This window comes from Gadus chalcogrammus, chromosome 16 (assembly GCF_026213295.1).
Source record: "Gadus chalcogrammus isolate NIFS_2021 chromosome 16, NIFS_Gcha_1.0, whole genome shotgun sequence".
In the NCBI taxonomy this organism is placed as follows: Eukaryota; Metazoa; Chordata; class Actinopteri; order Gadiformes; family Gadidae; genus Gadus; species Gadus chalcogrammus.
Genome location: NC_079427.1, coordinates 13,682,943 through 13,710,184, shown reverse-complemented (window position 1 = coordinate 13,710,184; position 27,242 = coordinate 13,682,943). Strand labels below are relative to the sequence as shown.

Genomic DNA, 27,242 nt, shown 5'->3' with positions numbered 1-27,242 from the left:
TATGTGTGGTAAACCGCTGCCCTTTCACAGCCCCCCGCTCCATTATGTAACCGGGGGGCAGGTTGCGGAGAGAGGGAAAGGAACAAAGCCCCTCAGGCGTGAGGCGATTATTTTTTCTCACTTCACTCACCGTTGACACAAACACATCCAAAACTATGGCCTCCTTGTTAGTCAGATGATGAAAAGGCCAGGTGTCTGTGTGTGTGTGTTGGGGTATATATAATATATATATATATATTAGATATTCTAAATGCAATAAGGTTGCTAAAAGGGCCATCTTGCCGTACTACCAGCGTGTGTTTACGCATTATTTATTAGATGGGGAAGGCAGGAGGCCGCATATGCAGCTTTTTAATGGGTGCTACAGGCATGACTTCTATTACTTATCCTCATTAATAACTACAGTATCTCGTGTACCAATGGTGGTCACAATCATTAACACCAGTCGCTAGTGGCAAACGAAGGCCTACATCAGTCAGTCTGAATAAACAGCACTCAGCGATGCGCTTGTTTTCCAGATGTGCGGAAACGGGCTAGTCCATCCCATGCATGAAGCTTGGTTTCTTTGGCCTCTTCCATTGCCTAAGGCAGTCCAGTTCCAGTTGCTGCATGCTCGGCCTCTTGTGCAATGCAGTTCTACGAATGGGAGCACTGCTCCATCTAGTGGCGATACAAATATTGCGTGTCCTTAAAATGAAAACCTAATTTTGATAGGTTAAAGGGATACTTCACCAGTGGAGATATGAAGGTTATATGAAGTAAATCATTTTATGTATTATAAATGGGCAATTATTTTTTTAATCGGTTCATCCTAGCCTGATTAAAGGCAGAAAGTGTCTCTCTTGCTCAAAAGCAAGAAATCCTCCAACTACCGCAGTGCATTGCGCTCGCTGCACCGCCCGCCTGTTTCAGTTTGGAGGGGGAAGGACCCATGGTCCTAGCGCGAGTGGTAGTGCGAGCAAACTTTGTGTAAATGTAACAGTGTAAATAATGACTTTGTTTTATTTGTTAAATTCCTGTCAAACTTGGGACTCCAACCAACGTTTTATATTTTAATTTGAAAGTCTACAGCAGAAGCTTGTGTTTGACTTAATGCTGGGTGATTTGTAAATTGCTCAGAAGCAATCGAGCTTACGCTGTGGTAAGTTGCCGTACTGACCACTTGGACATAAATTAAGTTATTAATGCAAACCACGTATAATAAGATGTTTAAAATCAATCAACATTTAATGTTACATGCTTGTAAAACATTGTATTGGTTTGTGTTGCCGTAATGTTTGAAGAGTCCTTAAGCACGACGTGTACGTGACATGTGCGCACTAATACGGGGCTTCTCTTTTATAGTTTGAGTGGGAACCGACTAAGGCTAGCTATTTATATGTGCACACTGGTTGTGTGTTTGTCCCATGTTACAGCCAGTAAACCAGTCCAGTGCTCCACCCAACCTGTCTCTGTGAAGTTCATTAAAAAGCAGCAGAACATTGTAACCAAGGTCACATAAACATATCCCCGTGATACGTTGACTAGTTGAGACTTCTGCCCTCGTCTTTCTCAAACGCATCATTTGTATATTACTGTACAGCATAAAAACATTTGCTATTTACAGTAGCTCAGCATATCAAGTATTTGTACCTTTTCTCCCCAGTTGAAATAAGTGTTTATCTTATACAGTAGGCCTACTTTAGTATAACAGCACTTGGGTTAGTAAACAAATCACAACAACCAACATGAATTTGAAGATTTATTCATAAAAAAAAAAAAAGATCCTGAACTATTTACAAAAATAAAACGTGTAGGCTGCGTTTGCTAGTCAAAATATTCACAGCTCACCTTGAGCATCTACTGTCTCCTGGTAGCCAAGGTACTGCCCATCTTGTGCTGGGTAATTAGCTCTGATGGCCTGGACAACACAGGAAGCCGATACTGAAAGAAAGAGAACAACATTAGCAAAGCAAGATAAATTATGCCTTGGGTAGCCTATACAGCATTACACAGACTTCAAGCTAACGTAACGTAGCCTATGCTCTGCCAATAAGATCGGCTACTTTCGGACAACTACATTGTCACGTTCCCCGGAACTCAAAACTATTGTAGCCAATCTGTTAGTAAAAAAAAAAAACACGTACTCTATGCTTAGACGTCTATTTCTCCCGACGGGCTTTGGCTGGCCTTTCCAGTTCAGGGTCCGGATCAGGCGTTCAACTTACTGGGTCCGGAAATATGGATCCAAAACCCAACTGTTCAGATGAGGCGTAAAGCCTGGGTGAGAGGTTACACACATGGCCCCGTCTTCGCCAGATTCAGAAATTTATTCTAGAAGAAACCGGCATCGCTGAAATTCGCTGCAGCACACTGAACAGAGCAAACCGGCGCGCTCCGGCTCCTCGTCCTGGGCAACAGACAATTCTTGTTGAGCTGCAGCCGCAGCAGCCTCCCGCTCTATTTGTGTCTATTCTTCCTGGCTGTATTTTGACCTGTACTAATAGCCCTGAATGTCCGAATCCAACAACATATTTTCAAAATCCACTTTGGCTGTTTCACATTGCAAATTTGTTCTCTAGCTAAGCGGTGAAGAAACATGGCGGACATTGTGTTTACATCTCGTACGCGAGCTCCCCCTTATTTCAAATAAATACACATAGCCTACATCTTTGCTTATTTTACAGCCGGAAATTCCAGTTAATTCTCACAACTACATCCAGGCTTCCATGTTATTGGCTAGGGGAACAGCGAACACTTCCAGATCTGCAGCACACTGAACAGAGCAAACCGGCGCGCTCCAGCTCCTCGTCCTGGGCAACAGACAAGGCTTTTTGAGCTGCAGCCGCAGCAGCCTCCCGCTCTATTTGTGTCTATTCTTCCTGGCTGTATTTTGACCTGTACTAATAGCCCTGAATGTCCGAATCCAACAATATATTTTCAAAATCCCCTTTGGCTGTTTCACATTGCAAATTTGTTCAGAACAAGTGAACAAGTGGTTTGTAGTCCTCGGCCCTTCCAGCAGGCAAGCAAAGTTCTCCCGAGATGACGTCAAACGCGTCATTTGACGTCATCTCGGGAGAAAATTAGACCAGGAAAGCTGGGCCAAGGGAAGACTGGGTTAGACTGAGGGAAAAAAAAACATATATATATTTTTTCAATTGCAATTTCATAAAGATAGAAATCCTGTTCTGAATGGGTGAAGCATCCCTTTAAGATGGACATGAAAGCTTCGTTTATTAGGACAAAAAATCTCAAATGCTTAAAAAGTTTTATTTAAGAATATACATGTAATATATCCAGTACAATTTCCCAAATATCCCCAAAAACATGAAAAAATGATATTTAAATAGTCAAAAGTCTGAGGTCTGCAAAATAGGCATATTTCTGCATATTTTGCATAATTGCTGTCCCTTCTTCCAACGGTTTGGTGTTTAGAAAACAGTCCCAAATTCAGTAGCGTATGAGTGACAAATAATAATATCCAGAGGAATGATAAAGGTTTGTAATAAATGCAATTTCAGTGTTATTGTCAAATTCAATAAACTAAAACTGCGCCATAGACATTTATTTTGATATATACATATAAAGAAGAAAACCCATAGCCCAAGTCAATTGTGAAAAATACTTCTGAAATTCGGGAAAGTCAATTTTTTCAAATAAATACACATCTTTGCTTATTTTACAGCCGGAAATTCCAGTTAATTCTCACAACTACATCCAGGCTTTTTATTACCATTTTGAGGATGCTTTTATCTCAGTGGTCTTTCGTGTCTTTTAGACATGTCATTAAAGTGTATTTCCGGCAAAAATTTAACCAGGGTCTTTTTCGGTATGAAACCCATAAAATAAGCCCTCCAGACACTCTTTTTCGTTGATAGAGCTTGCAAAAAGTTGCCCGGAGCAATGTAACAGCCCAAATGGCTTCCATGTTATTGGCTAGGGGAACAGCGAACACTTCCAGATCTGCATTTTTTAACCACTAATATTGCTCAAATAGCACCAAACCTCTGCAGTAGCATGATTAGGGTCCCTACACATAAAACGAAGCATTAACAACTTCTGTTGTTTCCACGAAGTCCACACAAGTCGATTACCAGCTACCGTAAATAATATAATAGAGGCCCCAACAAATTTAACTTAAAAATCTTCCCTCCTGATACTTGGCTGTTTTAAATTTGTTGGTGCGTCTATTATTTTATTTACTGTAGCCGGTAATCGACCTGTGTGGACTTCCTGGAAAATTGACCTACCGGTAAGGCAGACTTGGAAAACCATATTTTTTGATAAACGCCCAATACGCTAACTAAGGGTGCACTCACACTAGGCCATCTGGCCGTGGCCGTTTTAGCACCTAACCGTGCTCAAATCTGCCAGTGTGAGTGTGGCCAGTCTGGCCAGGCCGGCTCAATTTGGCCATTTGGGAGAGGTGTGCTGCTACGGCACGGGCCGCTACGGTACAGATGCTAATGAGCCGACACGCGCACACGCACGGCTACGCAACCTGAGCTGGATGACGTATACTCAATGCGACGATCACGGACATAATTAAGGCGACGAGCCTTCTTTCCCATTAAACGGTAAACATCGCGTCATCGCGTCGCGCCAAACTGTTGATGTGTTCTCTGTGTTGTTATCCATTGTTGTTAAAACTCTGACTGGCGGCAGACTTTATTATGGTCCATGCAGCGGACGCTTGGTGATGACGTGTTACGACGTGATGACGTATTTACAAGAGCCTCCAGGCCACAGCTGCGACGGCCAACGGCCACGGCCAGATGGCCTAGTGTGAGTGCAGGCCAGAGAACAATGGGGCCATTTGAGCACGGTTAGGTGTGAAAACGGCCACACGGCCACGGCCAAATGGCCTAGTGTGAGTGCACCTTAAGTTGTTGATGCTTTGTTTTATGTAGGGACCCTTATCATGCTATTGCAGAGGTTTGGTGCTATATTCTTTGAGCAATATTAGAAGTTAAAAAAAATTACGTTGTGCGTACGCTGTGCCCCTAGCCAAGAAGATGGAAGCTGTTTGGGCTGTTACATTGCTCCGGGCAACTTTGGGCAAGCTCTATACTCGATTATCAATGAAAATGAGTGTCTGGAGGGCTTATTTTATTGGTTTTCATGCCGATAAAGACCCTGGGTTCAATTTTTGCCGGAATTACACTTTAAGGTGCAAGCAGGGGTCTTGCACAAGGATGCCTAAAGGTACATTTACATTTTATTAACATTCAGGGCATTTATCAGACTCTCTTATCCAAAGTGACTCAAGAAAGAGAAACAACAATATATCGCTGTCGGTACGGTAAGGATGTTCATAGAACAAGTGCCAAGCATTAACAATTGCTTGGTTAATCCATTCCCTGTATTCAACAAAGATAGGTATAGGATAAGGTTCTTTAAGTGCCTGGGGTGTTTTTCAGAGAGTAAGGGAGGAGGCAGGTAAGGAGGAAGGCTTTGTAGAGTCCAGATTAACTCTGAAAAGGTAGTCTTGATACTCTTGTGGAAGCTGGTGAGCAACTCTGCAGTCCTGACATCGGCAGGGTGCTCGTTCCACCATTGCGGTTCCGAAACAGAGAAGAGTTGGGACTTTGTTGTGCGACCGATGGCGGTACCAGGCATCCAGCTGAGGTAGGTAGACCGCCATTTTTTCAGACAATTTTAGGTGTATTTTCAATACAAGCAGACAATGCAGTTTTCGACAGTGTACCCGACTATAACCTCAGCATGTAAGATCTGAATGCAACACCCTAAAATCAGCTATTCCAGATTGACAACATTTTCTGATTGGAATCTGATTGTCTACACAGACATTCAATACATAAAACACACATTTAATATCTCAAACTTCTTACCTGCAACAGGTTGTTACTGTGATAAAGCCCAATGTAAATAACGTATCTGAATTGGTCAGGCAAGACTAAGACCCAAAAAACGTTTTTTATACCATTAAATTGCATACCAGGTTATTAAAAATGAGGATTAGAGTACCGGTACTTAAACTGTCAACTGGGTGTTATCCAAAAGCCAATTAATATGATGCATGGATGAATCCAACAGAAAGTTAAGTGTAAGCTCAAAGAGTTAATCGGTTCTGAAGTTAAGGGTTAGGGTTAACCCTCTGTGTCACGAATGTGAATGCAGGTAAACAATGGCACCCAAATCCTCCATCATTTTTAAGGCACCCGCTTCATTGCTGACATTATGTGGAGAAACCTGAAATTGAGGACAAGGTCAGTATTTCCTTAATTCTTTCAATGTGAACATCCAGCACAGTCAAGGAACATCATCACCCACCTTCATCTGTTTAATTGTATCGTGTCCATAGTAGTGGACTTGATCATTTTGGTTTTTGAATGAGGGGTATCCGAAACCAGCAACGTGAACCACATCACAGTAGTTTAGAGCCACAAAAATGGCCAACATCCCTGTGGTCGGTTGCACTGTCTTCAGGGAAAAAGAAAGCAAAATTAAAATTTGTTGCTTAAAAAACCATTGCAATAGGCCAGTTATTTTACAGAATGTTTGTGTACGTTATTAATGAAATTACTCACACATGATCAGTCGAAAAAACACAGATGCACACACACAAAGTTTTTCTGCCACTAGAGGTCTCTGGAGGATAACAGATGTACAATGACCACCCGCTCTCTACTGTTGGCCCAGTTGTGCTTTGTTTGATATATAAAAAGCTTGCTGATCGTTTGAATCAAGAGGACTTTTTAAAAGTGTACTCTATATGAGATGAAAATATTTATGCCTTAATGAAAACAGAGACTTTGCAGTATTCACTAGCCGATGCAAAACTGCAGATAATTATCCATGTTCGCTGCTTCACCTACTGTTAATAATTATCCATGTTCACAGAGGGAGAGAGGCAGTTCCAAACAGTATTCCTTGCTTCATTCCCAACCAAGATCAAAGATAAACCCAATCCCTTCAGTCCCAAACCCTTGTCTCCTTGGGAGAATACCCCCATCTTCCTGGTTGGTGTACTGGTGTTTACAACAGGCCTGTTTGGTTCTCAGTTATTCCAGGAAGGACTTAAACTGAGACTGCAAAGCCTTACCTACTGCCCGGGACATTTCACGTTCACTGTTTGGACTATCTTTCGGGATCTCATAAAATAATAGTCAGCACTCACGGTCTCCACCATTTGGCTGAAGCTGTATTGATAACAACATAAACAGAGGTTTACGTTGTTGCATCTAGTTTCTATTACCAGAGTGTGCTGGTTTAAGCAACCTCACCTCATCTGAGTCAGGCCACGTTTATACGTAGCAGGGTATTTATAGAAACGAATATTTCCCCCCCTCCGTTTTCAAAAATAACATTGTGCACACAATATCGTTCTCAAAAAAGTTGTTGTTTACATCAAAACGCATAAATACGCCATTGAGGGCAATTAAAGCCATGCAAGCCAATCAGAATCCGCAGAATCAACAACAACGAATAACACGAGCGTCTTCCTGTAACAAACAAACTGTATGTAACATAGGGCGCTCATATGACTTTAAGCATTTCCTGGCGCATAATGTGACGCTTCAAAACCTAAAACCCTGTTTCCCCCCGTTGACACGACAACACACAACCGGCGTTTTCAGAAATCTCCACTTTGGCCGGAGTTTTTAGAAATGATCGGTTTCTGTGACAAAAACTGCGTTTTCGTGTACGGCGTTTCCTGGAAATATCTGCGTTTTCCCTTCGTGTAAACGGGGCCTCAGACTGATTGGAGTCTTGGGCTGAGTGAGGTTACACACCTGTTGTACATTGAGCAATCAATGTGCAACAGCCACCAGCAAACCCAGATCACCCATCATGTCACCACACACACATCTCTACCATGGCTGCACGTTACGACTCCTGATATATGTACCGCTTCCAACATCCCCACCATGTGTCCTTATTATGAACTCGGTCCCCACTATCAGCATTTGTCAATCACCTCCCAGCACAAGCCCATTCCCCAACAGCGCAGTGGAGCCCAGTGGTGGAGGAGGAGGGGGAGGGAAGGAAACACAGCAACCAGACCGGAAACTGTCTGCGGCTAGCCGCCCCTGTGCCAATGTGTACAAGTTGAACCATTTGGCTGGCTGGCTGTCTGCTAAAGGCCGCCGTGACATACCATACCGTGCACTGCTTCGATCATCAACTTCTCGTGCAATTACACAGCTGTCCTTGAAGTTCACAACACACCTGATCCAGAGGGTTTCATCCCTGTTACAGATCCCTACCCGCATGCTACAAGCCGAAAACATGGACTTGTTGCTGGAGCAACACCAGGATCAACTTTATAACCAGTGGGGTATTCCACTAACTGAGGTTTAACACAGAGTTAACGCTGAACTGTAAGGTTGATTGACCCTGTGCCCACTAAACCAGAGCTGTCGGTTCCACCGCACGGGTTATGCATTAGTTCAATCAACACTGGGTTGGTTAACACAGGGTTGTGCGCGTCCACGCCAAACCTATAAAGACGTGATGTATGGATCATGGAAACCCTGATCGAAATGGTGAAACGGGCCGCTTATTTCAATGAAATGGAACTCCAGGTTGTCCTGGAGAGCTATGACGAGGAGAAGAACATTATCACAAGAAAAGGGAACGCTAAAGCCTCTGCAACCCGGAGAACCAAAGCCTGGCAGCGGATCACTGACCACGTAAATGCGTTAGTTACATGTCAAAAGCATGATCCTTAATATTTCAGCAATGAATCTATAAATATCCCAGTTAAGCATTCTTAACGTTCCTACCACATAACCCTTTTCTTCTAAAAAAATATGTACTCCGATGGTTCCCAAGCGTCAGCGGATCAAGTAAAAATGAAGTATAAAAACATACAAAACTTGTTAGCTTTTCCCACCATCGTATGCATACATTTAAATAAGCCCTTTTTTTTAAGCCTATCGTGAAATGGCAGACAGTCGGCAGACTGGATATGGCCCTCAAATTGTCTTGACCCCGGAGGAGGTGCTGTTAATAGACATACATTCAGGGCGCCCTGGCATAGAGGGGATACCTGGAGGTACCTCCTCAGAGAGCCAGGGGCCATGTGAGGGTACCCCACTGGTTGAATGTAGGTTTTTGTGTTTTTCTTGTATTTTTGTTTGCCTTCGAAGTAACACATGCAAGCCGTGTGCGTGCCACAACGCATATGTTCTAAATATTTTTGTTTGGTAACTGGGTTGAAAACCTAAAAGTGACAAGAAAAAAAGTTCATCAACTTCACAGATCAAGATGGCTTGTAATCAAGAAAAAAAGTTCATCAACTTCACAGATCAAGATGGCTTGTAATGAAGCCGCCGGCTACTATTGAATATTCTCCAGTGGATGTTAGTCCGTTAGGACTATTTTCCGTTGTAAGCGCCTCTCGGCATAGTACTCAGCCAATATTGCTCTTTGTATGGTAGGAGGCCGATGAAAATCCTGGTCCGGAAGTGGATGGGTCATCTGAAAAGGACTGAGATGTGCTCAGCATCTCCAACATTATAGATTAAACTACCATTTGCAAAAAAACGGAGGGCTACGCAAATAGTCTGGAGTGAATGAGGCCAGGTCCTCGATTGGTAGTGTTGGCTATGTAAGGCTGGAGTATGCTATTTAGATATATTAAAGATTTGCGCAAGAATCTATATCTCTACAGCAAAAAGTCATCTGATATGCCAAGATGTCGAGCCGTGGTCTTATTAATCGCTCCCGGTGGATTGCACAAATAATTTGCGCTCCGATGTCAACAGGCCTCTCATCAAAAGGGCATGCCATTGTGAACACATGAAATCTGCGGTGAACAAGGGTTTAAATACCTACAACCGGGTTATGTTCCAAACTTAACCTGTGCAAAACGTGCTCCGACCAGGTTTGATTCAGGGCATATGTTTCTATAGTAACTAACATACCGTGTTCATTTTGGAAAGGAAAACCTAGGGTTACCGCAAACCCTGGGTTAACTTACCCGGTTATGTGATAAAATCGGCTTTGTGGAATACGCCACAGATGGAATTTTGTGCGTTACGTAACACATCTGTACCAGCGACAGGAAGGCACAAAGATGACTAGTCCAAGTAAGAGTACGTGTGTTGTAGACCGGAAACTACGTATGATGCAGAGGAGGAACCATGTTGGACCATGCAAAAAAAAGGAGAGGGTGCTGGAGAGGTTGTTTTATAGTGTTGTGGAGGCAGTGCATGGAGAGCTGTGTGCGTGTTTTGGTGAGCGCTGGCTGCCTCGGACAGAGGCAGACAGAGAGAACTTTATGTATATAGTTGAAGCAATACCTTTGCTGGAGCCAACAGGTGCTAAACTGGTTGAATCGGACTACATTGTGGGCCGATTGTTCCTTGCCCACCAAGTCTGAAGGTGAATCTCCTCCAGATTATGGAAAAGGGACATTGAGCGACATGTTGACATTGATATTGACATGACATTCAGCAGTGCCTATGCCTGTGTGCCACCTGGCACCTGTGCCAACTGGCTCACAGGCCAGGTTGTGGCCTGTGTGCTTACTGAGATAAGAAGGCTGTGACAATAGTCGCAGGTGACGTGCTAAATAATTTCCTACACTCTCTATACTTTTATTGGCCTTAGGCTCCAGGACCTAAAAACATGATGAAGGTGAAGCAACAAAATCGGGTAGCCAGTGGCCTCCTGGCCTCCCTCGTTTCTGTAAATGTATTTAAACACTGGTTGTCTATTAACGATGACACGAAAAACTGAACTCCCCACAGCGTGGTAGAATATGACTCTACAACCACATATCACAGGTTCCAGCATTCAGCCTAGGACCAAAGATGTTCAAAGGTTACACTCCTATGTTTAAAGCATATTTTTTCATCTAAACCTTTATGTCAGAAATAAAAACTTAGAGGAGACATATTATGGTGTTTTCCCAACAAGTAAACATAGTATAGTAGAAGTTTCAGTCCCTTCAGAATGCACTTTTTCTGGTGTCTGTAGCTTTAATGCATATATGCTGCAACCCATTGACCAATGAGCTGTCACACTGAACCACTGCATGGAGGAGAAGGGATTGTTGCCGTTTGCTGACTCCTGGTGCTCTAAATCTATATCATATAATATAATAATATTAATATTATACATGGGTATTTATTAGGGATGGGCGTGAGGAAATCGATTACTCGAGTACAATTGTCTGTGCGGCGCCACTAACGCATGCCGTGGGCACAAAGCAAATGAAATGTATCAAATTTATGTGTGGGGAGTACCGTGCCGTGTGCAGGCACGCCAGAATTAAAAAAGTTAAGAGATGGCGGTTGAAGCAAAGCGCAGCGAAGAATTGAAATACTTTAAAGAAATAGGAGATCATAAGATGAAATGTAAAATATGCCAAGCGAAATCGAGCTACCAGAGTACTACAAGTACTATGCGGCAACATATGCTCCTGAAACACAACGGTGAGGTCGGGAAAGCAGACCCGCAGCAACCAAGTGTGTCGGCTATTTTCACCGCCGCAAGACGCAGCTGTAATCACGGCCGTGTAGAGAAGATCAAAACGCTGAGTATTTCCAAAGTCCATTTGCTGCCGTTTTATTTGCAGCTTTAAATTATTTTCAATGGTTAGGCTAGGCTACTTGTTTCGTTTTTGTTTTTTTTAAACCGTTACAGGCCTTGGTTCAACGTGATTTAAATTGTGTGCAAAAATAAATAATGAATACTCTGATAACTGACTTTTGATGGAGAATAAGCATTACATGTTTGGTTGGTAATATTACCATTCATCATTAGGCCTATTCCTGCTGCAGATGCGTTGCATTCTAAAAATAGATTTGATTAAACGAGTACTCGATTGATCCTCGAGGAATTCCTTCGATCACTCGAGTTTGGAATTTACTACTCGTGCCCATCCCTAGTATTTATATAATATTATATCTCATATCACGGCCAAAAGCTATGTGTGCCTCGGATGATATGATGACACATAAAGACTGTGTCTGACGTCTCTGGCACTTTCACAACAAGTAAAGAATTGTAGTGGGGGATATCTCGGCCATGGTTGAAAGGAATTGGGGGAAAGGAACTTTGGCCTTGACTCTCTGAAGTCCATGAACCGCGACATGGAGGAGAAAGGGATAGTACTCCGGGAGCTGAGCTGCCGGACTTGCCGCCTATCTCCCCGCGCCGGAGCTGCCGGACTGCCGCCGGACCTGCCAGCTTCGGCGGCAGATCAGCTCCCGGAGTACACCCCCTCCTCCATGTCTCCTCCCTCCTGACTGCCGCCGAAGCTTCGGCAGTACGGCAGAGTAATGGATTGTACTCCCGGAGCTTAGCTGCAGGGCTGCCGCCGAGTTCCCCCCGCCGGAGCTGCTCGTTCGCTGGTCCATAAAACCTTAGCTATGCTCTGATTGGAGGGGATTGGGGAAGTGGGAGGCAATATTCAACTGTGCCCCCTTCCTACGTAGAAGGGGGCACCGAAACTGATTCGCTAATTTGGTAACTGTAGGCGGGGTACTTTCAGTAATGCATATCTCACTCAAAAAAATCATGTACAGACTTTGTTCAAAGTTTGCATGCGTGTGCGAGCACCAGAGAACAAAAACAGCACCCAAAATCCCAGGAAAAGTGTGGTTTTAATAATATGTCCCCTTTAACACCCTCCCCACAGAAGCTGCGAGCCACAAAACAACCAGGCACAAGCGGATCAGCATCCTGGGTGTGAGCAGACAAGGGTGTGAACTATGCTGCAAACATTGGCACAGGTCCCACCCTGCCAAAATACACAATTATTATAGGGTACAGTGTTCATATTTACTTTGGGCTTAGTTGGAACGAGATGTGTGTTACAACCTGATTATATTTAGTAAGGTGCAAGGGTGGGTGGTGCGCTGCTGACGGATCAACCTGTCCCTGCTGATTTATACTTTACTACCAATGACCGTCCTAAAGAGTTTCAGCATTCTCTTGAGGGCGGGCCATCATTACACTGTTGTGGATCCATGCACAGTCAGTGGGAAGATAGCATGGCTGCCAATGCAAACACTCTGAACAAAGCGCTGAAATACAAACTACCAATAAATGTAATTGGCCTCATTTTTAGTTATAACATTTGTTATATCAAGTTTCATATTGAAGATGTGCTGTATAATTACTGATATAGCTGATAACAGTAGGCTACCTTGACCTGCAGGCGAACTGTATAATAAATCTGTGTATACAAGTAAAAGTGTTCAGAACAAAAATGCTACATCTACCTCTAAGTCACCTTGACAATTGCATATTGGTAATATAAGGCTGCAGCACAAGTGCAAATTTCAATATAGTTGGGATCTAGACGAATCACATGAGACAACCGAAATCAGGGGTTTGCATCCCTGATTACCATCACATAAAAATAATGTGTCAGGAAACAAACAAAAGTTTGAAATGTGCTTTCATTGAAGCCAACGACTTCTCTGGACTCTCCATAATCTCAGCTGCAGACCAAGCGCTATAGGGCCTGCACAGCGTAGAATCCCTGCCTTCCAACTGTGCCATCTTCTCTGTAACAATCCAGTTTTGTTTGTACTTGAAAGTCCAAAAGAAGAACACATTCACATAAGGGGAGAAAAGGAGAGAGAACACATATGGCTGGTTCCATGTTCGCAAACATTCTCACCCAGCCCAAAGTAAGCAGGTTTATCAGGGATGTTGCTCGTTGGCCAAGTCAAATATTGTTTGCCAACTTGATAAATGTTGCATCAAATTACAGTCTACCACCAAATACCTTTAAGGAATAGATGGATAAAGGAGGGGGTACAACGTTTCGATAAAGTTTGAGCCCTAAAGAACTATGTGTCATGGATAGTTGTTTAGCACCTTATCCTATGGGGTTGCAAAGTCTGCTTTGCAACTCATAGAATCTTTAAATATAAATATCTTTCTGTTCACATTCATCTTATCATAGCACTCTTTCTCCCTGACTTTTTTTTTCTCGTTTCACACACACATGACCGGACAACCGAACACACACACCAGAAGAGACAAGCGCGGGTACTCTTATAAACAGCTGGTTCGCCTGCTCCTCCTCTCAACGCGCCTATCAAAGGAAAGGAGTTCCGGTTGGGGATCGGAATGTAGTGATCGCACTAGCGAAAATAATAGTTTCAACCACCCCAAACCTCTTCAAATACGCAGCAACGAGCAATTAACTTGGTATCTATGTAAACCTGGCAAGATGTCCTCGAAACCAGGCAAACAATCAAAGAAAGACAACGGCAAAAAGGTAGAGGCCCTCAATGGCATGTGCGGTGGCCCCTGTGTTGCTAGCATAGCTGAGCTACTAGAGGAGCACAGAGTGGCCCTCTCATCAGAGTTTAAAATGGCCTTTTCATCTCTGGAAGCTGACCCAAGCTGACCCAAACCCAAGCCACAGTAGAAGGTCACAACCAGCGCATCTTCTCAGTGGTGTCAAACGCTAACCTGCTGGAAGAGCGTGTGTGATTGCTCGAGGAGAGGTGCACCACGCTAGCTGATAGCAACGCTAGACTAGCTGCTAAGCCAGCAGACTTGGAGAGTCGGAGCCGGAGGAATAATATCAGGATAATCGGGCTGCAAGAGTCTATTGAGGGCCCCAGGCCGACAACTTTTTTCCGGACATGCTTGTGGAACTACTCGGCAGCTAAATACTACCTATACTTTATACGTCGGAGTCTTCACTATTGAGGCTCATATGTCAGAATTTTTCACAGCACTAGACGTACCCGCGATTTCGGAGAATAACAGACAGATGCTGGACAGCCCTTTGCAACTTAACGAGGTTACCGAAGCAATAAAACTGATGAATAATAATAAATCACCCGGACCGGATGGCATTTTCAGTTTTTCCAAATTATTATGACTTCGTAACCCCTCCGACCCCCACCCCCTTCCCCTTACAGGCTTCCTCAACAAAACAAAAACAAAAAAGACATAAGAGCAAACAGAAAAGGGCAATACAAAACCGACGGACATAGGACATCAAACAATCGACAAAAAAACAAACAAAAAAATGACTGCTGCGCTAATATGCCCAGAGAAAGGTAGGTCGATCTAAAAAGGATTATATGGACTGCATTTACCTTACCTTCCTCTGGTTTAACAAATCAGGATGCAGATCTTCCCTCACTGACCTGTCAGCTGTACTTGAGTGCACTTCAGTGCACTTGTTCAAGCCAAGCACAGACTCGATTTCTCTCACTGAACAAGAAAATAATAACTGAAAAACAGCTAATGGAGTAGTAAACAAAAACAAAAAGATAATAACACTTTGTATAAAGTTAATTTATTGCTGTTCTGAAAAACAGGCACATTTTGTTTAACATTTCTTTGAGTATACTGTTCAAATAGTGACATGTTGTCTTTTTGTAGTATGTCTGCTTCAGTTTTTCATCTGAAGAAAACATGTGGAAAAAAAGCTAATTCTGTAATCACGCTGCAAATGAAATAGTAATAGCACTTCATAAAGTTCATTCAATGCTGTTCTTTGAACAGCATTGAATGGTAAAAACATGATAATTATTTCACAATTGCTTTTGTGGATGTTAGTTAAATACTAACATAACTGCATTTTGTTACCATGTCTGCTTTATTTTTTTTCATCTTTCTTATAATAACATTTACTCTTACCAGTCACAGCTTATCAATTACCCTGCATTTTACTTGCTTTTTATAAAGAGATCAACTTAATATTGCGCTGAATTTTAATTTTTAGCCTATTGGTCCGGCCCTCAGCAACAGTTCCTGTTTCTCATGTGGCCCTTTGGGAAAATGAATTGCCCACCCCTGCATTATACTATTGATTTTGTTTTACCAAAAAAGTTAAATACAAGAAGAGGTTGATATTGGTTGAGGTAGGTCTTGAGTTCAGTATTTGAAATAAAAACCTCCAGCTTTAGTTATGTTTTGCAATTCATTCCTAGAATCTAAAGATTGCCACTAACATAGGTAAACATTTAGGTAAAAACTAAACTTTAACATCAATTTTGGTGAGTAAATCTCAACATGAAACTTAACAGGCAGGTCTATCTCCATCATAAAGTCCAGGTCTTTGTATGAGCAAACTAATTAAACTGGCCTGCCATGTAATGTATGGAGCTGTGGCAAGGAATGAAACAAGTCAGGGTTCTGGTAAAAATGTTTTGAGTTGTCTTCTCTTAAAGAACTTATTTTAAGGAAACAAGAGTGAGCTGAATAATTTCAAATGCTCCTTGTAGCTTTAAAATTGTCTCATCAGTTGACAATAGAAAAGCATACAGATGTATATTTAACATGGCAGCTTCAGAAAATGTGTGTTTGAACGCTGCCCACTGCACACACTCTGCATACACCCCGATGGCTCCACCGACCGCCACGGCACTGTGGCACTCAATTCCCCCACCGGCGCCAGGGGGGCAGCACACATTGTTATTGTATTCCTGTCTTGTTTTTCTGCATTATGTTCACTAGCTGAGCCATCAACTGCATTGTTTATGATGCCTTTCTCCCTTTGAGTCTCTGTTTGCATTAAATTGTACTGTTGGCTGCGGTAACGGTTGACTTCTGATTTCATATCGGAGAGCGTTCATTCCGTGCCATTTGCCTGTTTTTCTCATCTAGACAAGCTGCTTCTACCAGCTTGGAGTCTAACACAGCATGCGTAGGTGAAATGATATACTTTTTGATCTGGTTGATCCCTGTTCAAAGTAGATACTATAGTCTGCCTGGAACAGAAATATCTTTTTAGTTCCATCATGACGCAAAATAAATATTGACTAATTGTTTAGTCTTATTGACAAAAGGATGGTCATGCCGGAGCAAATGTTCTGAATGAAATCTCAGGGAAGCCGTCGCCCTTAAAAAACAAGAGCGGATTGTTTCAAACGGGATAGTGCCGTTTAATCCAGAATTCATAGAGTCCTGTTGCAAATTGAATGCCAGGAAGTTGTACAATGGAGGCTAATCTCCATCTTGATAGAAGCTTCAGAAGCTTGTTTGGTCATTTGGCATGCAGGCAGGGTTGGTCCATGTCTAAACACAGGATGCAGTAGCAAAACATTAACCTCTGTGTTGCTGGACTGCAGGCGATGAACAGAAAGTCAGTGTGCAATGCAATTTATGTGGTGATGTCACATCAAAGAAAGATGTGACTTCCAATAAACAATGCTTAAAAAAAAATCCATAAAGTAAACAGTGTATTTTTCACTTATACTTTTTTACTGATGAATATCAGTGAGAAAAATGTAATGAGACAGGGAAATTGTCTATTTCCCAAATGGACCCAAGGGGTAGGTAATGGAGGAACGCAACTGGATAGTAGGGCAAATGGGAAAATCACCTCACCTTCCCAGGCTTGAAAGGTAGGGGGATCTTCAGCAGTCGGTCTGCTGTCTGGTGGAAGTAGTAGGGGTCCAGCACTCTGAGTTTACTGATATCACCCAGCCATATCAGGGGAGGAAGCTTCCAAAAGCCTTTCCTCACCTAGGACACACACACACACACACACACACACACACACACACACACACACACACACACACACACACACACACACACACACCACACACACACACACACACACACACACACACACATTGCTCAAGGAAGGAAGACTTAGAAACAAAGGGAACAACAACAATAGGGAAACAGTGGAAAGGAGGAAAGCCAAAAATTTAAAATAAACACTTTGTTAAATTCATGAAACTGAATGGAGTTTGAACCACCATGTCTCTGGTTACTAGGAGCAACTGGGAACTGATGTGCAAATTAGGGGTAATGACCCTCTGACTATAAGCACTGGCCCTAGGGAATGGGAGGGGGCAGAGCGTGGGGAGGGCAACACTATGGAAACAGGTGTTAACTCTTAAAGGCCCCTGGCACCACAGACATTAAACCGCTTCTACATATGCAGCTACGGATGATCGGGTAGTTCTAGAAAGAAGAGCATGTACCAGTGTGCTTGATTACATTTATAAGAAAAATAGTTGGAAATGTAAGGGAGAGTGGGAGAATCAAAGAGTGGAGAGAAATTTTGTAGAAATAACAGAAGCACGCCTGGCCACAAATATTTGGGTGCCTGCATTATGGCGCACTATGTATACATTTCCGAAAAGGACATCACAATAATTGTTTGCACAGAAGTTATTCTCATGAGCCCATCCCAATTTCACAATTCCACATTCAGTTTCTCTCTGGAAATGTGTCTGGCCTTTTTTTGCAAAATAAAGTAAGCGCCAAGACCAATAAACCTTGATGCTAGCTTAACAAGTTGAACACAGTGCACATCCTGCTTTTTTAGGATCATCAGAGCCTGCAGCAGGTGAAGATGTTTCAGATGTCAATGAAACGTTATCACTTTTGAATGTTTCCCCTGTAGCCACCAACTTTTTTGGTTGGATATTATCAAAACTAGTGTTTCCGCGCGAGTGCTCAAGCTCTAGTTGAAATTAACCCATAGCTTTGATGCGGAAACCCCGGTCGATAATGTAACAAATTTCTGAGCGCATAATATAATAAAATGTTGCTTATAATGTTACAACGTATACCATTTTGGTTCACCTATTACGTAATGAGATGATGAGATGATTCACACTTGATGCTTTATATGCGGACATCGATGTCGTTCAGACATCTGTAGAATCAACAGGGGGTTTAGGTGGCTAACTTGCAAGGGGTGGGATATGAAGTAGGGTGCGGGATAAGTGCGGCCGGTGTCACTTTAGTTTGTTTTGGTTCGACCACAGACAGCATGGAGGAAGATCGGGCAGAACTCATCGCGATCATCTTAAATGTTGCTGCAACGCTGTATCATATATTCCGTTGCATCCACAACATCCAAAGCATCGATCAATGAAAGATTGGAGCAGGGGTTAGACACAAATAGAAAAAGAAAGGCGCGACAAACGACTGCATTGTTTGCCGGTCGGTGCGATGTTTGCATTGAACTGTTTTTATATGATAAAATATATTATTAGGAATAAGGATATTAGAAAAATCTATTGATGCCCGGCCAGACTGATTCATTCATTGGCCTGATATTAGTTGTGAAATGCAAAGTTAATATCAGGATGGTCTCATGAGTCTACCACATTGACAAATGGTCAACTTTTCATTAGCAACACTGGAAATTAGATCCAAGTTTTGTTGAGTCTAATTTGCAGTTTGTCATAACCGCAAACAGGGTAACTGAAACGTGCGTGTATCAGAAACTGATGACAGACCCTTTTCTCATTGTTGACGATGGATTTGAGCCAGAGGAGGTCTTGCTGTTTGAAAGGCACCATGACCATCAGGGTTTCAGGGTTGTTATTCAGGCCTGGGTTGTTGGACGCGGACTCCGGGTAGAAGAGCCTCATGGTGGTCTTGTGGCCCACGTCCTCCTCATAGCCCCTTACTGGAGCGTCATTCAGCCTGCACAGGGGACCACATAGCACAACTCCTTAGTCCCCATTGTTGGTTTTATTCTGAGACTGGAGTATGTCTTGTTGGTGGCTTGTTTGAGCAGCATCACTTGGCCCGAGTCGGCGGATCGGACTCTGGGGCTGGGTGTGGCTGCACGCCTGTGTGGCATTGGACAATCAAGGCACACTGGTTAATCAAGCCATCACCACACCCACTCAAGGAGATGTCTGTTATGGCAGGTAACACCTGGCAACCCTTAGACTATTTGTAACCTGGTGTTTGCTGTTGCTCGAAGTGCAATTTCCGTAGGGATCTTCCAGAGGAATTAATAAAGTACCTATCTATCTGTCTACCTGCCAGTAAACTAGTGCTACAAAATCGAATTGAGAACTCTTGGGTGGAGTTGTTCAAAGGTGCTCTTCCAGAGAATTTTGTGCTGATGGCTGTTTTACCTCGCCGGCTTTGATTGTTTTTTCCCCACAAATGTTTATAATTATTCCAAATAAAGACATAATGCATGAAACACAAAAGCATATCAGCATTCGGCAAATCATTTAGAAATAAAGTACTGTAGTTACCATTGTCATTTGTCATCCATCACATATATATCTATATATATATCTATATATAGATATATATAGATATATATATATAAATATATTTTTTTAGCATTTAGAATTTAGAATTTTGTAATTTTGCACATGTATACTTGTTTATTGCTTTTATTATATTTGTAACATGGTGTTTAATGCTTCTGAAAGTTTGATTTCCTGAGTAAACCTTCCCGAGGGATTAATAAAGTTCCTATCTATCTATCATTGCAGACACGCAAACATAAAGACATAGTATAAATATAAATATATTAATAAAACATAATAGCCTTTCTGATCAAAAAGAGAAAAGACAGCTACAGTTTCTCCCATCACCCAACAAGACCATTGCTTATAGGTCGTGTGGATGGCTGGTTTAAACAACCTCACCCGGCCATCCCCAGCCAGTGTAGCAACGACAATAATACACTCCACCTAGGGGACATTTTCTGGGCTTGGTTGCTACACACGAATTCTCCCAAGATTTGAGTGTGTGTGGAGATGGCTGGTTGAACCTATGCGTGCTGATTACTCAATGTGCAACAGGTGTGCAGCCTCAGCCAGCCCCAGATATCAATCAGTCTGACTCGGGCCATGTGAGGCTGCTTAAACCAGCCGTCATCCACACACACTCCAACAGATGTGAATACAACTAGGACATAGTAAATAATGCTACCACTGCCATATAGAAGAATAACAATCATCCTGGATTGTTATCTGCACAGCGAAAACCAAAACATGATACAGATCCTTCGTAATCAGATCCAGAGTTCATGTGACATATCTTCTGCTGCGCAGAGAATTGTGGGGAAGAACAGGCCAAAAAAACATGATGGCTTGCATGCTGCAAAACGAGACCGGTTGTAGTACGGCATCCTGTTTTTTGCATACAATTATGGTTGCAAAATTGGTCGCAAAACCCCAAACCGGTGGGTGGAATTAGACGTAACCATTACTTCCGATACAATTCTGATACTACTGTACTTCAGAAACGGAGGCAGTCTTTACATGATAATAAACAACCCCTATATAATGATAACATAGCAGTACAGCATGGGTACAACATTTCCCAAGACTGCCTCTGCTTACCGAATGATCACGTCATGCTTGTCGATCACACCCCCCAGAGAAGTGTTTATAATGGAAAACCCATTCCCGACGACGACACAGGTTCTGCATTCCAGGCTGTTGAAGCACAGGTAAAACAAACTGGTAGGCATATCACACACACACACACACTTGTTATTTTGTTCTTAAAAAATAGGTTTACGATGAGAAAATAGATTCATATGAGTTCTCACATTAACCAAATAATCAAAGTAACTCGGACTTACTCAATGTCTTCTGGCTCATTTTGGTTGATAATTGAAAGAATTTTCAGCAGCAGTTGCTCTAGGGTAAAACAAGATTTATTATTAAAGATCTGACAAAATAAAATGTGGGCTCTTTGAGGTTAATTTAGGTTACCTGTAGTTTAATTATTTCACTTCCACAATGTTGACAAACAAAACAAATATATTTAATTGAGGATTGTTTTTAATGAATATATTTGCACCCAAAAGTATATTTCTGCTTATTTTGGTAATCGGCTATATGAAATTGATTTTGACACATGCCTGCACCGGTGTTTACCAATAAGTATTTTGTCCAGTCACATTCCTCTGAATAGACTATTACGTATAGCACTGTGATTGATTTTTGACAGATAAAAAAGCTCCAGCCTAGCGAAGCTTCAGACCATTCCACTTTTTGAAAAGCTTTGTCCTTCTTCAACTTCGGGCTTGCCAACACTTCAGAAAAGACTGTCATAGAAATTACCCCTGCCTTCCATTATGGGCCTTTATGAAATGTTAAGCCTCCATTTATGTCTGCAGTTGAAATTCAGGTACAGATTAAAATAAACTGTCATGAAGGATCATGTTATGCGCAGCAAATCAAGCACACAGACTGCTGACTTACCACTGCCCTTAATGCCATAAGGTAAAGCCTGATCTGAGGGATGTTCTTGCCAGAAGAAATCCCCCGCTTTTAGAAAGAGATGTGACAGCCTGCTAATGCTGCAAAGGAAAGGTAAGGCTAGGTATTAGCAATAATTGCATGGTAAAGAACATGGTTGAACTGCACCCATTTTGTGCCATAGCAGTGTTAGATAAATCATGTGTGTATATGTATATATATATTTATACCACGGTCTGGGGGAATACTCGATTCTGATTGGCTGCAGGTTGTGCATTATCTCCTGATATATGGACACCTGCTAAGTAGTTCCAGTCAAATTGTCTGGTAAATTGTGAAAAATGCATTAAACTGTAATCAGACAACGCAGTTATATGCTATAGACCCAGGAGTAACTGTGGTATAAACGCTGGGACGAATTTCTAATTATAAATATGTACAATGCATAACGTTAGCTCTTTGGCGCATAGCTGAGCGGACTAGAATACCTCCCGTTGCCAAGTCGTAGCTAAGGTCCGTCCTAATTACTGGAGTAGTGAACAACGATACGTTGCATAAGGACCTTATGGGAGGGTAATGGTTGTTCCAGGAATTAGTCAAACCCTCATGCGTTACCAGGGAAACAAAGTCATGGCTTGTGAAAAACGTTATATTTGGATTGTAGAACGCATGAAAATATAAATTAATTGTCTTAATTTAATTTATTCTGCAAGTGACCATGGTATAAGCTGGATAATGTCCTTCGAGGTGTCCATTATCAGGAATTAATGGACGGTTCACTCCTCCGCGTCGTCCATTAATTCCTGATAATGGACACCTCGTCGGGCATTAACCCATACATATATATATATACATAGATCAATAAAAAAATATATATATATATGTATGAATATATTTCATTGATCTTGCTTGAATAAGTCTTTTAACAGCCATGGTTTATATCAGCAGTATGTAAGTTAAACTCTCAGGTTAAAGCTACACGATTCAAACTATTGTCTGTGTTACTAGTCAGGTCTAAGGTCAGGTGGAGAAGGTATTTTTTTATAAACAAACACCACTGTAGGAATGCTAATAAATACATCCTCCAGCTAATCGGCAGTTTGAGTGAGTGACTGAGTGAGTGAGTGAGTGAGTGAGTGAGTGAGTGAGTGAGTGAGTGAGTGAGTGAGTGAGTGAGTGAGTGAGTGAGTGAGTGAGTGAGTGAGTGAGTGAGTGAGTGAGTGAGTGAGTGAGTGAGTGAGAGAGAAAGAGAGAGAGAGAGAGAGAGAGAGAGAGAGAGAGAGAGAGAGAGAGAGAGAGAGAGAGAGAGAGAGAGCTCAAATGTCCAAGGTGGCTGGCACCTTGGCTTCAATGTAAACACTGGCCTAGGCTCCCCCACATGCCATGACTCACTTTAGATGGAGGCTCTCCCACTTGTGCTGCATGTGCAAGCTGTCACAATGCAACATGCTGCTGTTTGGAGATGTTTCGTAGCTGAAATAAAAAAAGTACATTCAAGATGCAGTTCACAATTAGTTGGGGGGATAAAGAACATAAATAGGTCATTTCACACAAATTCATCTAGAAGCACCAAATTTGGCACAGATGTAGCTCAGGTCATACTGAAATGATTTAGCAATGGCGCCTGAGCCAGCGACCCTCAGGGCGAAGATGGCGGCCGAATCCAACATGGCTATCTTGGCGGCCATATTGCTTTTGAACCACATGAAGCTACAAATACAAACTTGATGTATTTTTTAGCTTGATTGATCATGGGAAAAAAATAGAAATGTTTATATTTTATGATCCAGTATATCTGGACCCCTTAAACCTCCAAATCCAATATGGCTGTCACCTGAAAAGGGATTTGGCTGCATATTTTGAACCAGATGAGATACAAATGTAAAGTTGATATATATTTCAACTTTTCTGGCTATTGGAAACAAAAAACAATATTTATATTTGTGATTGGGTATATGTGGAGCCCCAAATCCAATCTGTCATAGATTTGGGCAATATTAAGCAAATATTGAGAATACTAGTTGACTGTATGGACTGTGGTGGAGCAGCTGTTTAGTGCTACTCCATGCTTGTGAGCAAGATGAAAGACGTTGAAAGAGGAAGATGACCAACAACAGTGTTTAACCAACTACTTCCTTTCCTACCAACTTACTTTCTCGTTTAAGTAACCAGGTGTACTTTTTTACCAGGTGTTTTTTTCTTAATATGACTACAATTGCAAAATAGAAAAAAGATATCCTGCTTTATGTCCCCCAGCCTTTCCAACTAGGGGCGTTTACGCAGTGGTACAAAGTCAGACATTCTTCAATGTGTGAAGGTTAAAAAATAAACAGCAGTAGCAGCAGTTAGAGATGCAACTGTAGTTGTGCTCGATGGTGCTGTAATGGTCGAAATGGTCCAGCCAACTACTGCAAAAAACATTCCATGACTGTGTTAACACCAATATTGCTGGGTTTGTGAGGTCACACATGAGCTATGAATCTGTCGCATGATTGGATATTGTGTTTGATACATATCCAGTTACTGGAACAGTGACTTCCCGAAAAATGAGGACAACAAGGAAGAACTACTTGTATATATCCAAGCATGACATGTCAGGTAAACTCCTGCTTTCCACCAAGAAAGATGCTGTACTCTGCAACAGACCAGGGTATGACATGTCTGCCCTTCAGCCTTGTAATCATCCCGAAGCAGATACAAGAATATTCCTGCATCTTGCACATGCTGGGGCCAACGGCCATAAAAACGCATTGGTCCGGACTCTCGACAGAAATGAAACAAATGTTTCAGGCTGTGATGGAGACAAGTCACCGCCCCCTTGGACCAATGCAGACAGCGAGAGCCTGCAGAAAGTGCCGGCAAGAGGAGAAGGGGAAAACAGCATCAAGAATTGTAACATATACACCAACTTGCTTTTACTCTTGAGTGTGTGATATTCTTCCACATTTCCACGAACTAATTGGGGTGTGAAGATTAAGGTAAACTAAAACGACATTAGAATGGATGTAATGAACGGATAAATATCAATTGCTGTGTAGTTTTGATATAAATAAAAGCTAGATAGCACTGTAGTGTTATCCAACAGTGTCAAACGTGCCGTGGCACACAAAAGGATGAAAAACACTGGCCTAGGCAAAAGAGCCAAAATGTTTTCTCCTCCTGTCATTTGCAGCCACGAATTGCTTGCAAATTGACTTCTTGTGCAGTAAGTCAAGTCTATCCTGATGGACATGACAGACAGCAACATGGTTGAGTCTGTTTTGAGACATTGTGGACCGGAGCCAGGTTTTGAGCCTGCGGAGGACACTAAAACTTCTCTCTGCCTCACAGGATGAAACAGGGACTACCAGAAGCAACCTGACCAGGTTTTCCACTTGCCCAAATAGTACCTCTACAGGCAATCCACGAATGATCCCTGCAGCCTCTGCACTGTAGCTAAATGAGTAGTTCAGGCAAAACATAGAAAGCTGCACTGAAAGTGACTCTCTGTTTAACTCTGGGTATTTCTCAATAGCATCAATCTCTCCACTTAGAAGTGTCTCTTCCAACTTTTGCAAAGTCAACAAGTCATCCTGGTTAAATTGCTCACTGAGCTTTCCATCTACATTATCCAGAACAAATAATGCCAAATAATGTTCTTTTTACAGTCATCTTTAATCAAATCGCTTTTGTCCTTTTCTTTACTGTAAAGTCTGCTACATTTTCGCTGGCTAGTAACGTTGACTAGTAACTTTCATGATAACAACTTTTACCTAGCAAGAGTCAGATGTTGATCACAACATCAACAACTCTAGTTAGTCTGAAAATATAATTATCCTCTTGGATAAAATTATGACCAACTCACATTTCCTTTCGTTTTTTTCTTCCCCTGGAGAAAGAAATCATTTAAACTACGCTGCTGCTGTCTTTTCATCTTAACGGCTCTAACCTGCCGCTAGTTGCAGACACCCGTATCTCAAACAGTCTGGCGCCTGATTTCCACCGGGGACGCAGCGCGCCCGGTGGAAAGGGTTTAATTGAAAAGAGTGGCAGCGATCAGCAGCGGTGACCGCGGCGCAGCCGTTCTGCGGCGCTTACGTCCCCGGTGGACATCAGGCTTTAAAGGCTCCGTGGGGGGCATACAACACCATTCATGGGGCCGGTGACAAGACGCTGTGTTGCGCTTTCAAAATAAAAGCATCAGATATTTTGAGGTATAATTTTTGGGTGAGACAAATGCGCCTGTCTCGAAAATTGGAGGGGACACGTCCCCTCCGCCCCCCCCCCGGTTCCTACGCCCTTGGTAAGCCTGGTGGGAAACCGATGCATGGTGAACTGTTTAATGGACAATCACCCAGTCAAAGTACTGTGGGACTCAGGGGCCCAGTCCAGCATAGTAAATGAGCCTTGGGGACTAAACCACCTTCCCCATGCGGTCATTGGACCTATATCAGAGCTGTTAGGGGAGGAGATGCTGACTGTGCTTGCTGCCAATGACACGCCCATTCCCTACATTGGCTGGATTGAAGTAAGATTCCGACTAGACAGTGACCCCACAATGTCAAGTGACTTACAAGTGCCAATATTAGTGCCCAGCTATTGCCAGTGACCCAATCATAGGCTACAATGTGATCGAGGCCATTATCAACCGGAACGAAGGGAAGAATCAAGGTGGAAGAAAGCATCTGGCCCACAAAATGAGTAAAGCTTTTGCCATAAAAGTGAGGAGCGCTCATAATGTGGTCAGACTGATGCAGAAAAGTGGATCAGGTCCAAATGGTATGGCTAGTACAGGGGGAAAAATAGTGCCTTTACCCGCTAATCAAGTCTCTACGGTCTACATACGGGCACATGTGAGTTCACAAGCAAGGGGCCAAGACATGCTTTTTTCACCCGACTTACTCAACCCCCCACCAAAAGGCGTGGCCTACAGCGAGGTCCTCGTGCGTGTCCCAGAACGCAAAGTGCCCTACATACCCATACCAGTGACCAACACCACTGACCACACCATCTACCTGGACCGCATAAAGTTGTAGGACACCTGGAGTCAGTCAAGACAGTGTATGCAGCAACCGTTCAGACCAAAGAAAGCAAAACACCTGAAAGTAAAGACAGCACAGAGTTCAAGTCCAGCAAGGCAAGCAACACACCACAGCCTGACAACGAGCAAGTCAAGAGACCAACAGCCTGGGACCCACCTGTGGACCTCCAACAACTCCCAGAGGGGCAACAAGAAGCGGTAAGGAGAGTGTTGAGAGAGGAATGTGAGGCATTTGCATTAGACAGTGTAGGCTCCATACCAACTCTCAAGATGCATAATAACCTCAACGACACCCAGCCAGTACGAAAGACGTACATGTCTGTCCCAAAGCCTCTTCACAATGAAGTTAA

At 42.6% G+C, this 27,242-nt stretch overlaps 1 protein-coding gene across 7 annotated transcripts in view; it reads right to left on the bottom strand.

The window, feature by feature from the left end:
• Positions 1-277: 277 nt before the first annotated feature.
• st3gal4 (ST3 beta-galactoside alpha-2,3-sialyltransferase 4) overlaps positions 278-27,242 on the bottom strand; it is a 50,399-nt gene continuing 23,434 nt past the window's right edge. For 3 of the 7 annotated variants that reach the window (XM_056612096.1, XM_056612095.1, XM_056612097.1), the window contains 8 exons: positions 23,265-23,345; positions 21,876-21,973; positions 21,251-21,308; positions 21,006-21,101; positions 19,146-19,335; positions 17,269-17,406; positions 6,277-6,426; positions 280-6,195 (listed from right to left, as the gene is read on the bottom strand). In XM_056612096.1, the coding sequence (XP_056468071.1) occupies positions 6,106-6,195; positions 6,277-6,426; positions 17,269-17,406; positions 19,146-19,335; positions 21,006-21,101; positions 21,251-21,308; positions 21,876-21,973; positions 23,265-23,345 (901 nt within the window). In that variant the 3' untranslated portion in view covers positions 280-6,105. Of the gene's footprint in view, positions 6,196-6,276; positions 6,427-15,662; positions 16,957-17,268; positions 17,407-19,145; positions 19,336-21,005; positions 21,102-21,250; positions 21,309-21,875; positions 21,974-23,264; positions 23,346-27,242 lie in introns of those variants that run through there. The other 4 variants (XM_056612098.1, XM_056612100.1, XM_056612099.1 and 1 more) reach the window with 3 other exon arrangements.